The sequence below is a fragment of the Erinaceus europaeus genome, chromosome 13 (assembly GCF_950295315.1).
Source record: "Erinaceus europaeus chromosome 13, mEriEur2.1, whole genome shotgun sequence".
Classification (NCBI taxonomy): domain Eukaryota; kingdom Metazoa; phylum Chordata; class Mammalia; order Eulipotyphla; family Erinaceidae; genus Erinaceus; species Erinaceus europaeus.
Genome location: NC_080174.1, coordinates 49,755,802 through 49,768,741, shown reverse-complemented (window position 1 = coordinate 49,768,741; position 12,940 = coordinate 49,755,802). Strand labels below are relative to the sequence as shown.

The window sequence follows — 12,940 nt, the reverse complement described above, 5'->3', positions numbered from 1 at the left end:
CCCGTGAAGCAACTCCCCTGCAGGTGGGGGGCCAGGGGCTCGAACCGGGATCCTTAGGCTGGTCCCTGCGCTTTGCGCCACGTGCGCTTAACCCACTGCGCCACCGCCCGACCCCCTAAAAGAAGTTTTTAATGCAGTAATGAGTACATACCAGGGTCCTCTACTGGTATGCTGCTGTTGAGCTGCATCCCAATCCAACTGTTATGTTTTCTAGAGAGAAACTGGTAGGGACAGAGAGACTCTGAGACTCTAAGGTTACTCCACCACCCATGAAAGTAAACTTGATAGCGTCCTTGGTGTTCTCATGTGGTGCCAGGAATCAAACCCAGGACCTGAGGTCCTCACTCACCTCCTGGGCCTCAAAAAGGAATTTGAAAAATAATAAGGGGGTGGGGGGTGATGGCACAGCTGGTTGAGCTCATGTGTTACAGTGTGCAAGGACCTGGGTTCAAAGACCTGGGTTTGAGCCCCCGGTCCCCACAGGCTGGAAAGGAGCTTTGAGAGTGGTGGAGCAGGCCTGCAGGTGTCTCTCCCTGTCTCTCTCCACCTTCTGTCTCAGTTTCTGGCTGTTTCTATCCAATACAGAAAAAAATTAACATAATAAAAATAATAAGGTAAAAATGAAGAGACATAGATAAACCAATGGATTGTCAAAGACATTTCAAAGTAATAGTTCTATTGATAACAACATGTGGGGTGGGCAGTGGCACACCTTGTGAAGTCCACATATTATTATGCACAAGGGTCCAGGTTCAAGTTCCCAGTCTCTACCTACAGGGGGAAACTTTCACTCAGTGAAGTAGATCTGCAAGTGTATTTCTCTCTTGCCCCTTTTATTTTTATTTTTTTGCCTCTAGGGTTATTGCTGGTGTTCGGTGCCTGCAGTACAAATCCACTGCTCCTGTGACCACTTTTTCAATTTTTTTTTTCATAGAATGAAGAGAAATTGAGAGAGGAAGGGAGGGAGAGAGGCAGAGAGACACCTGCAGACCTGCTTCACCACTTGCGAAGCGATCCCCCTGCAAGTGGGGAGCTGGGGACTCGAACCTGGATCCCTGTGTAGGTCCTTGCGCTTCATATGGTGTGCGCTTAACCTGGTGCGCCACTGCCTGGCCCCTCTCTCTCCCTTTCTATCACTCCCTTCCTTCTCAATTTCTTTCAGTTCTATCAAATAAAAGAAAGAAATTTAAAAAAAGGAAAAAAGAAAAAGAAAAAAGAAAGACAAAGAAAAAAAATGGCTCTCAGAAGCAGTGAATTTGTTATGTGGGCACTGAGTTCTAGAGATAACAGTGATGGTGAAAGAAAAAGAAAAACAGAGAAAGAAAGAAAGAAAGGAAGGAAGGAAGGAAGGAAGGAAGGAAGGCAGAAAGAAAGGTATACTGCACCAAAATAAAAGACTCAGAGGTAAGGGGGAGGGTTCAGGCCCTGGAAGACAGAGGAGGACCTAGTGTTTGAATTGTTATGTGGAAAACTGAGAAATGTACACATGTACAAACTATTGTATTTTATTTTACTATTGGCTATAAACCATTAATTCTGCAAAAAAGAAGTTTAAAAAAAAAGAAAGAAGGAAAGGAAGAGATATTTGCTCTTGTCTATAAAACGACTCTACGCAATTACTAGAAAGCATTCTAAGTGCCCCTTTTGGTCACTTCCAGGCCACTCCATCATCCGGGGCCCTAGTCAGGGAATTGTTGGATTCCCACATAGATATGATGGGCCTAGACTTTTAACAGATCCCTCTCTCCACCATCACTGGTCATCTCCATCAGGAACAACATCATAAACCCTCTTGTGGGCCTCCACAGGACCTTGTCTTCAATGAAGAACAACAAGGTAGAAATCGCCCCTCTCTCCAAAGGGAGGATGGGTCAACATACCCTGCCATTCGATGAAGACTGGTTCTGAAATGAGTGCAGCCCAGAATGCTCCTAGCCGTGACCATGGAACGCAAGCTCAGACTGACGGGATGCAGAGGTTACACAGGCTCCCGTGCTAACTATGAGCAGACATGGGCCCTAGGTCAGATCAATGGGATTTTTACAGTTAATGGTATTTATATACATTCTTCATATTTGGGAGCTTCTCTCTGCCCTTATCCAGATTTCTAGTCCTATCCTCAACTCTGACACCATCTTCCCAGACAATACCCCTAGCCCACCTGCATATTAGTTGGTTAGTTCAGTAAAAAATTAGTCAATTCATGGGCCTCTTGGAATGTAGCTAAAATACTTCCTAGCTCCTTCCAAAATGAAGACCCCAATTTTATCTGCTCTTCTTTTACATTTAGTTTCCTGATTATTAAACAAATTGTTCTGCCTTATATCTTTTTTTTAAAAAATATTTTATTTATTTATTGATGAGAAAAGCAGGAGGAGAGAGAGACAGCACTCTGGCACATGTGCTGCCGGGCTTGAACTCAGGACCTCACGCTTGAGAGTCAAGCGCTTTATCCACTGCGCCACCTCCCGGACCGCTTTATATCTTTTTTTTTTTTTGCCTCCAGGGTTATTGCTGGGGCACTGAATCCACTGCTCCTGGAGGTTATTTTTTTCCCCTTTTGTTGCCCTTGTTGTTTTATCATTGTTGTGGTTATTACTATTGTTATTGATGTCATTGTTGTTGGATAGGACAGAGAGAAATGGAGAGAGGAGGAGATAGAGAGGAGGAGAGAAAGATAGACACCTGCAGACCTGCTTCACCACCTGTGGTAGGGAGCCGGGGACTCCAGCCAGTCCTTACGCTTAACCTGCTGCACTACCGCCCAACCCCCTCTGCTTTATATCTTAATGCTTTTCAGCCACCAAGTTGCAGATGCTACCATGATATCAACCTGACTTCCCCGGGCAGATAACCTCACCAAGGTGTTCTGGAAACCCACCTGCCCATAGCCCTATCCCACTAGGGAAAGATAGAAACAGGCTAGGGCTATGGATCGACCTGTCAATACCCATGTCCAATGGAGAAGCAATTACAGAAGCCGGACCTCCCACCTTCTGCACCCCATAAGAGATCTTTGGTCCATACTCCCAGAGGGATAAAGAATAGGGAAATTTCCAAAGGAGGGAAGGGGATATGAAACTCTGGTGGTGGGGATTGTATGGAATTGTACACCTCTTTTTTATACCACAATCTTGTCAATCATTATTAAATCACTATAACAAAAAAGAGAAAACATTCTGAGTGGGGGTAGATAGCATAATGGCTACACAAGAGACTCTCATGCCCGAGACTCCAAAGTCCTAGGTTCAATCCCCCACACCACCATAAACCAGAGCTGATCAGTGCTCTGTCTAAAAAAAAAAGAAAGAAAGAAAAGAAAAGAAAGTAAGTAAGAAAGAAAACAAAACAAGGAGGTCAGGCGGTAGCGCAGCAAGTTAAGCGCACGTGGTGTAAAGCTCAAGGACCGGCATAAGGATCCGGGTTGGAGCCCCTGGCTCCCCACCTGCAGGGGAGTCACTTGACAGGTGGTAAAGCAGGTCTGCAGGTGTCTATCTTTCTCTCCCCCTCTCTGTCTTCCCCTCCCTCTCTCCATTTCTCTCTGTCCTATCCAACAACAACGACATCAACAACAACAATAATGGCTACAACAACAATGGCAACAAAAAGGGGAAAAACAAACAAACAAACAAACAAATAAAATTCCAAGGGCCTTTGCTGAGACCCATTTCATTTTATGACCATTAGTTCTGTGAATAGGCTGACTATTAATCTGTTCTTCTTCCTAAAAGAATATAATTAGGCAAATAATTTTTTTTTTCCTCCTCCAGGGTTATTGCTGGGCTCAGTGCCTGCACCATGAATCCACCGCTCCTGGAGGCCATTTTTCCCCCCTTTTGTTGCCCTTGTTATAGCTTCGTTGTGGTTATTATTATTGCCCTTGTTGACACAATTTGTTGTTGGATAGGACAGAGAGAAATGGAGAGAGGAGGGGAAGACAGAGAAGGGGAGAGAAAGATAGACACCTGCAGACCTGCTTCACCGCCTGTGAAGAGACGCCCCTGCAGGTGGGGAGCCGGGGGCTCGAACCGGGATCCTTACGCCAGTCCTTGCGCTTTGGGCCACATGCACTTAACCCACTGCGCCACCGCCCGACCCCGCAAATAAAATTTTTTAACTGTGACTATGCCAGAAATGTCACATTTAAAGACAGATTTCACCTAACTAGGCATGACAAACTTGGCTATAAGAACCAAGGGCTGTATTTCTCCTGTGGGAATGAGGCCTCCCCAGGCCTCCAGGAAATTGGACGGGCTGTGCTCCGTAGCTCGTGGGAGGCCAGCTTTAATAGTTACTGATAGTCATTCCTGGGGTTGGGAGAATGCATAGTTCACTCTAACAGAAGGTCCAGATTCAAATCACCCCACATGGAAACACCACACAAACAGTAAGCTTCGTGAGTAGTGAAGCAGAGCTGTGGTATCTTTCCTCTTTCTCTGTCTTTCTCTCTCCCTCTTTGGCTTTCAACCTCTTATCTGAAAAAAAGAAAAGAAAAGAGAAGAAAAGAAAAATCTATTGGAAATGGTAAAATTGTACAGGCACAAAGCCCCAGTGAAGCCTTGGAGGCTAAGAAAAAAGATAGGAAGGGAGGGAGGGAAGAAGGGCAGTCTCTGAAAAGAAGGAATGCCCACCGTAAGGTACAATCTGACAGAGGCAACGTGGATCGTTCTAGGTTCCTGATCTTAGATAACATGAGAACATTTATACGCACACAAAAGTATGGCACAAGGGCTTATAAAGTTACCTGACAAGAGTTGACTTTCAAACTTTAGTATCACGTGCTCTTATTTCTTAACCATACAACTATGGGGACTTTGTTTCTAAGCAACACCGTGCCCCACATACCAATGGACATATGCCTGGCAAAACTGAAGAAAATCAAAGTAATGACAAAATCAGAAAACCTCGGAAACAAACTTCTGTAGTCAAACCCATACCTCAGGAGAGACAAGCAGACTGCTAACTGGCCCTACCACCACTATGCTTAGTTTAACAGACACAACATTGCATACCTGGAGTAAGGCATACAAAAACCACTGTATAGATGAGATAAATTAATAAATACCAACAAAAAAATCAAATTAAAAATAGCGTCCCTCTATCTAACACCAGTCCTCAAAGTAGAAAAGATCTGAAGGTTTTATGTAAACTACAAACTCTATGGTGGCGGGGGGCGACCTAGTTTATCCTTGACTCTCACAGTGTTGATGCTTGCAAACACAGCAAAGCTCATGAAAGATACAAACTGCAGTCTTGGTGAACTCCGGAGTGTTATCATTTGGTAAGCAGGGTTTCTGATGTACTCCCTGCACAAACTCTTCTTTCCTTACAAACTTTTCTTTCCTTAAAGCATGTGTATCTTCAACTCTCCCTTCCACGTGGCTGTATGTCCCCTGAGGGCAGGGGTTTGTGTCTGTTTTGTTTACTGTTGTATTCCCAGCGCCTAGAACTACAGACCTATACAGTAGAGCTCTGTAAATACTAAATGAATCATGTCTTATAAAAGCTGCTTCTGTTTACCACAACTATCAAACAAATGCTACAGTGCTTATGATGTGCCACACTGGGAAGTGTGGAGGCGGAAGAGACCAGCACTTGCCTTTGAGAGCTCCCAATACACCAGAGAGCAAACACAAGAGAACCCACTATCACTGTGTCAGGAACACATAGGGCCATGGGACCAGAGACAGCTTCCTAGAGGAAGCTGGGCTGTAAGATGGACAGAAAGTCAGAGAAACAGAGGGAGAAAGAGAAAGGATGTTACAGATAAGGACACAGAATATGCAAAGACCTACAGATGAGAAATGCTGGAGTGAGAGCTAAGACCAATGGGGTCCCATCAACCAAGTTCTTGAATGCCAAGCAAAGAAAATGGCCCCTAGGGGGTAGATAGCATAATGGTTATGCAAACAGACTGTCATGCCTGAGGCTCTGAAGTCCCAGGTTCAGTCCCCTGCACATAAACCAGAGCTGTGCAGTGCTGTGGAAAAAAAAGAAAAGAAAATGGCCCGAGGGCCATCGGCAGCTACAGAAGGTCCTCACCCCTCCTCGCACGAGGTCCATGCACCAGGAGCCAAGCATTGAGCTGAAACCAGCTGCAGAGGGATAACCCAGGCAGGCTACTCACCTGGTGTGCTGCTGGAGGTGAGAGAGCTGTCGGAAGGACTTATCACAGTAGGAGCAGTGGTAGGGCTTGACACCCAGGTGGATGCGAAGGTGCTGGGCCAGGTAGGAGGCGTTGGCAAAGGACTTGGAGCAGTGTGGGCACTTGTGGGGCTTGGCCTCTGTGTGCGACTTGGAGTGGATCTGCATCTCAGACTTGGTGAAGAAGGTCAGCGGACATACCTTACACCTGTGGGGCAAGAGGCAGGTTCACACCTGGGAAGAGCCCCACTCTTGCCTGTATATCCCAAGGGAAACTTTCTGCAACCACAGACCTTATGCCTGAGATAGATCTTCCCTGTGAGGAGTCTTGGGGGCTCAGGTCCCCTGAGAAAGAAAGGGGCAAGATTCCAGCCTGGATGCCCTCCAAAATGGAGGGGAAAGCGCTTCCACCTGGGGATATAATTACAGTAGGCTAGGGAACAGGCTGACAGCCACAGAAAAGGGAACCTCTGATCCTAGAGAAGGTTTATCCAGGGCCACACCTATGGGGGAGGTAGGGACCCTAACACTTACCCCAGCACACACTAGAATCATTCAGGGAAATGAAAAAAAGTTGATACCTGGCTCTAAGAACAGGACCCCCTTCTCCCCCACAAACTGAATGGGAATTAGGAGGTGTGGCTCTGGCACTGACACTATGGGGAAACTCCCCCAGATGATTCTAACACAGAGGGTTGAGAACACTGCTTTAAAAAATAGGAGGGAATGGATTTCCACAACCCCAGGTTATGGTGGGGGCTGGCTCTGGGCCCAGCCTACCTCTGAAGAGGATATAACGTCTCTAGACCTTAGCCTCTACCCAGAGTCCCTGGGACCCTCCTTGGCTCCCGGGGAAACCTTCAGTTTAAGCCTGTGTCCAAAGCCCACCTGTATGTCTTGCCCTCTTTGGCAGTCTCGCCAGAGGCCAGGATGGGGTAAGGGACTACGAGGACAGGTGGGCCCCCTGGGTTCTCCGCCTTGATCTTTTTGCGGCCGCGCTCGGACTTGGGGGGGCCGAGCAGGCCGTGGCCCTGGATTGTCTTGATGGAGTCCAGGAGGGGGGGGCTGGTAATCCCTGAGATGAGGGTGGGGGATGAGGCGATGAGGCGGCTCTGGCTGGTGGTGGTGGGTGTGGATGGGGTGCTGGTCCCCGTGCCCGTACTTGACTCGGAAGTGCTCACAGCCGGGGTCCGGGAGGAGAGCCCCAGACCTACAAAGATGAAGACACAATGGGGGAGAGGGTAAGGGCAACTGCAGAAGCCAATCTGCCCAGATCCCCAGCTGTGTGACTCTGGCGGGCCATGCTACCTCTCTGAGTCTCCCCTCTCCTTTGCAAATTATTGCCCAGGGTAATTAAATGAGAGAGATGCCTTAGATGCCTAAGGACTCAACTGAGTTAGATAACAGAGGCACTTAGGAAATAATTCAAACCACAATGGGGTGGGGGGGGAACAAAACACAAAGATGTTCAGTACAGTGTTGTTTATAATAGCAAAAATTCAAGGTAAGTGAATCTAGGCAATTTTAGGGACGTTACTATGATCAATCTCTTCTATCAGTTGTTAATTGATCACCAAAAAGAAGGCTATATTTGAGAAAAGAAGAGAAAAGAGAATGAAAGGCATACATAGCAGTTGGGGAAATAGCTCAAGTGGTAAAGCACTGAACTTGTATGTCTGACATTCCCAGTTCAATCCCCAACACAGCATGTACCAGAGTAGGACTCATGTGTGTGTGTGTGTGCCTGCACATGTGTGTTGGAAGATCTCTCATATGTGATAAGTAAAATAAACCTTTAAAAAGAGATAAATGTGGGGGGTCGGGAAGTAGCGCAGTGGGTTAAGCACACATGGCACAAAGCACAAGGACCAGCATAAAGATACCGGTTCGAACCCCCAGCTCCCCACTTTCAGGGGGGTTACTTCACAAGCAGTGAAGTAGGTCTGCAGGTGTCTATCTTTCTCTCCCCGTCTCTGTCTTCCCCTCCTCTCTCCATTTCCCTCTGTCCTATCCAAAAACAACAGCAATGATGACAATAATAATAATAACAACAACAATTAACAAAAAGGGAAAAAAATAGCCTCCAGGAGGAGGATTCATAGTGCAGGCACTGAGCCCCAGCGATAACCCTGGAGACAAAAAAAAAAAAAAGAGATAAATGTATTCACAAAAAAGTATGTAAGATGATAGAATCAAGAATAATTAAAACTATTTATTTGGTTTAGCTGTACTTTCTGATTCTATAACAATGAACTCTTTTTACTTCTGTAATGTCATGCTTTTCCTTTAAAGCAGGGGAACTAGAAATATTTATATTACTAGGTTAAGTAGAAAAGAAGATGAAAATGGTACCTCTCATGTGGTTAAAACTATGCTTTTTAAGAAAAGAAACCAAGAAACTTGTGCATGGAGAAAGACAGCAGTCACAGTTGGCACAGAGTGTTTTCTGTCACACACTGCTGGTGGGAGTATATGTTTATCAACCTCAGTGGAGAGCAGCTTGGCAAAAGCCACTGAAACTCTAAATGTACAAAACTTTTGACCAAGCAATTCTTCTTATAGCAATTGCCCATAAACATTGGCACATGAGCACAAAGATCTATATAAAAGAAACTTCCCTACAATATTATGATCAGACAAAATTGGATGCAACCTGGCTGTCCTCAGTATGGACTGTGTAAAGAGATGTGGCCTAGCCGGGCTAGGGGACAGCTCACTCAGTAGACTGCATGCCTTGCTGTGCTTGAGGCCCTAGGTTCAGGTCCCAGCATGACACAGGAGCACCATGGACAACTCCAGGGGGAGACAATGGATGGAGAAGTGGTATTATGATATCTCTTTTACTCTCTGTCTCACCTTGTCTAAAAAAAAAAGTCACCATGCAGAAGGACCCAGGTTCAAGCCCCTGACCCCCAACTGAAGGGGGGTAATTTTAGGAGTGGTAAAGCAGTGCTACAGGCCTCAGTACCTCTCTATTTCCCCTTCACTCAATTTCTCTTTGTCCTAACAAATAAACAAAAAGGATTTTAAGAAAAGCAAATCACAGACTATGAACACATGATAGGTATATCTTTTTAAAAAAGCATATACCCAAACTCTACATGGACTATACATATATATATATAGTGTGTGTGTGCAAATGCACGGGAAAACACCCAAGAAAAGTCACGACCGGGAGTCGGGTGGTAGAGCAGCAGGTTAAGCGCACGTGTCACAAAGCACAAGGATCGGCATAAGGATCCCGGTCCAAGCCCCCGACTCCCCACCTTCAGGGAAGTTGCTTCACAGGCAGTGAAGCAGGTCTGCAGGTGTCTGTCTTTCTCTCCCCCTCTCTGTCTTCCCCTCCTCTCTCCATTTCTCTCTGTCCTATCTAACAGTGACAATATCAATAATAACAACAACAACAATGAAAAAACAAGGGCAACAAAAGGGAAAATAAATAATATTAAGAAAAGTCACGACAAATTGAACTGTACAAATTGTGGACTTCTCTAGGGACAGAGAATTAAAAAAATTTTTTCCTGGTGAATTAACTGATCATATCCATTTATGATTAATGATAACATATATAAAACATAAAAATGGGGAGTCGGGTGGTAGCACAGTGGGTTAAGCGCACATGGTGCAAAGCACCAAGGACCAGCATAAGGATCCCGGTTCGAGCCCCCCGCTCCCCACCTGCAGGGGAGTCGCTTCACAGGTGGTGAAGCAGGTCTGCAGGTGCCTATCTTTCTCTTCCCTTCTTCCCCTCCTCTCTCCATTTTTCTCTGTCCTTTGCAACAGCGATGACAATAGCAACTACAACAATAAAATAAGGGCAACAAAAGGGAATAAATAAATAAATATTTTTTAAAAAAACATAAAAATGCTAACAATAAATCTAGTGGTAATATTTTCTTTCAGTTTATCTGCAATTTCTAAACCTTTTTGCTTTTGTCTGTGTGTGTGTGTATGTGGCTGGCTGGCTGGCTGGCTGGCTGGCACCTGGGTGCCACACACTTGTTTTCACTGCTCTTGGGCTGATTTTATTTCTTTTCCTTTTATTTCAGATATACAGAGAGACCGTCAGAAAGAGTGAAACAGAAAAAGGAGAGATACCACAACATTGCTCTACTATCCATGGAACTACCCCCAGTGTACCCCTCCCCTACCATGGTGCTAAGGTCCAAACCTGCAATTTTGGTGTATGGTAGTAAAGTATGTGCCCCACTGCGTGAGCTATTACCTAGCCTCCAAATTTTCTATAATGATTATGCATTATCTTCTTAAGAAAAAAAAAAGGAACTATGTTTATCATGAGAATGGTGAGTAAGAAAAGCAAGTTTAAAGCCGTAGGTACAGCCCTACCATAAGCTCAGCAAAACACACAGGCATATTAAAAACAAACAAAAAAGATGGGAAAGAGAGGAAATGAACCAAACGGCTCTCTAAGCTGCTGGGTTAGGAGCTGGGGATTATAAGTACCTTTTTTTTCCCTCTTAGTTTCTCTTTTTTCTAAATTTCCTTTAATATGCTTATATTACTTTTTTAATATTACTTCCATACTGAAAAAATAAATTTAATAAAATCATAATAACAGAAGAGTGTGCAGAGTATGGCTGGGACCTAGAGGAGGCTCAGGGAGCCCCATAATTCTTAGGTCTTTGAGAGGAGGAGGGAGTAGAGGAGAGAGGCAGAGGCATCCTGGTTGGTGGATGGTGGTGGGGGGACTAAGGGAGAAACAAAGGCCTGGCTGCAGTGGCCCTCAGAAAAAGTCTGTCCGGGAGTCAGGCGGTGGCGCAGTGGGTTAAGCGCACGTGGCGCAAAGTGCAAGGACTGGCTTAAGGATCCCAGTTCGAGCCCCCAGCTCCCCACCTGCAGAGAAGTCGCTTCACAGGCGGTGAAGCAGGTCTGCAGGTGTCTATCTTTCTCTCCCCCTCTCTGTCTTCCCCTCCTCTCTCCATTTCTCTTTGTCCTATCCAACAATAACGACATCAACAACAATAATAATAACCACAACAATGTTAAACAATAAGGGCAACAAAAGGGAAAATTAAAAAAAAAAAAGGTCTGTCCCCCAGACTCTTCGGTAGATATCAACCAGCCCCAGGATCCATGACACCACTCCCAGAGTGTCCCCTCACCCACCCAGCTTCAACCCTCTAAGACTGAGTTCATGTCTTTCGTGACCTATTGCCCTCCAATGATTCTATCTCAACAGCAGTGCTGCCTTCCACATCCTCACCTCTTCCTCCTTTCCACCTCGCCCTCCATAGCAAGCTCCAGCCACTCATTCTCTTCAACACATCTGAGATCCATCTACTTCTCTCTGTTCCCACTGTCACTGCCTCACCAGGGTCACCACTCTCTGCAGATCCCCTGCCTCCATGCTGCCTTCTGCCAAGACAACTCACAGCCAGACTCAGCTCTTCAACCCAGATGTGTGTACTTCCCTGCCCTGTTTAAGAACCCTCATAGCTCCCACTGCCCAGTGGTAAGAACCAAACTGTGAAGTGTGAGCCACAGGGCCCTTCACAGTCTGCATCTGCTTCTTCTCTGGGCTCAGCAGAATAGAGGTAGCAGAGAAGGCCCTCAACACAAGGGCTCTGGAACTACACTGCCTGCCTCTACCTCTCACTGATGTGAAACTGCCTCCCTCCTCACCTGTTGGAGACACTGGGGTGAAAAGTAGGAAATAGCTGTTCTTGGAAGTGAAAAACCAGTCAGCTATTTAGTCTAATGTATACTTAAGCCACCTAACTAACAGTGCCCACCTTGCAGAACTACTGGGAGTACTGAAATGAATACTGATAAACACGCACAGATGCACACCAGGCGTTAGCTGCTGAAGTATGGCCTGGTGTCACCACCATCCTCATCTGGCCTACCCACCCACATAGGCTGTCCTATTCTTGCTGTACACATCTCCCTTTGCACATGGTGTTCTCTCTTCCTGCCCCATTCCCCTCTTCAACCACCACCTGTCATACTGGCTTCCCAAGGAAGTCTTCCCCGACCCTAACATCCCATGCCCTCAGCAAGTCTGGTCAGGGTTCTCTGGATCCCCAAAGTTCAAACCCTGGCAGGCAGTGCCTACCCAGGTCCTACCAGAGCAGGATGGGCATAAGCCTGGTGGTCATTGCTAGTTAAGGCTAGCCCACCACCAAGTTCTGGTCCAGACCCTGCCTCCACCCCACCCAGGGTACCTGAGACGGTGCTGGTAGCCGGCCGCGCGTGCAGTGCCACGTCGGGCTGCGGCACAGCCTGTGGGTGCAGCCCAGGCACCTGCTGCAGCTTGGGCAGCGACATGACCGCCTGGCTGCTCTCAGCTGGTGCTGGGGGCACAAGCAGCGGTTGTTGCGACGAGGCTGAAGTGGGAGGCAGGTGAGGTGGGCGGATCTTCTCAGCCATCAGTTGCTCCTTGATCTTGTTAATCAGGACCAGGTTATCCAGCTGTGAGTAAGAGAGGAGAGGAGCTGGGGGTTGGGGGGCTGGGACAGGCACTGACCTCCTTCCCAAGCCACCAGGCCACCCGCACCCGACCCCACAAGGAACCTCGTTGCACAGGCTACTGGGTATAGGGAGGGAGGCTGGTCTTACCTGACTAGGCATGGTGGGAGGAGGGGGCCAGAAGTAGGGATTGTTAAATCGAGGCTCGGCCATCCTGCAGGGAGAGAGTGACTGTCACAGAAAAGAGAGCCCTTTGCACTGGCTGGAAATGAGCTCCCTATCTGGGATCCCTGCCCTTGTGGGATCCACATCCTGTAACAGGGCAGGTCTCCAAACAGGTCCAGGAAACATGCTTCCAAGCCAAAAT

General features: G+C 46.7%; 1 protein-coding gene across 2 annotated transcripts in view; it reads right to left on the bottom strand.

The window, feature by feature from the left end:
• ZNF362 (zinc finger protein 362) overlaps positions 1-12,940 on the bottom strand; it is a 43,687-nt gene that overhangs the window by 11,152 nt on the left and 19,595 nt on the right. For both annotated transcript variants that reach the window (XM_060205837.1, XM_016188198.2), the window contains 4 exons: positions 12,724-12,787; positions 12,330-12,576; positions 7,033-7,354; positions 6,128-6,352 (listed from right to left, as the gene is read on the bottom strand). In XM_060205837.1, coding sequence (XP_060061820.1) covers positions 6,128-6,352; positions 7,033-7,354; positions 12,330-12,576; positions 12,724-12,787 — 858 coding nt within the window. The remainder of the gene's footprint in view (positions 1-6,127; positions 6,353-7,032; positions 7,355-12,329; positions 12,577-12,723; positions 12,788-12,940) is intronic.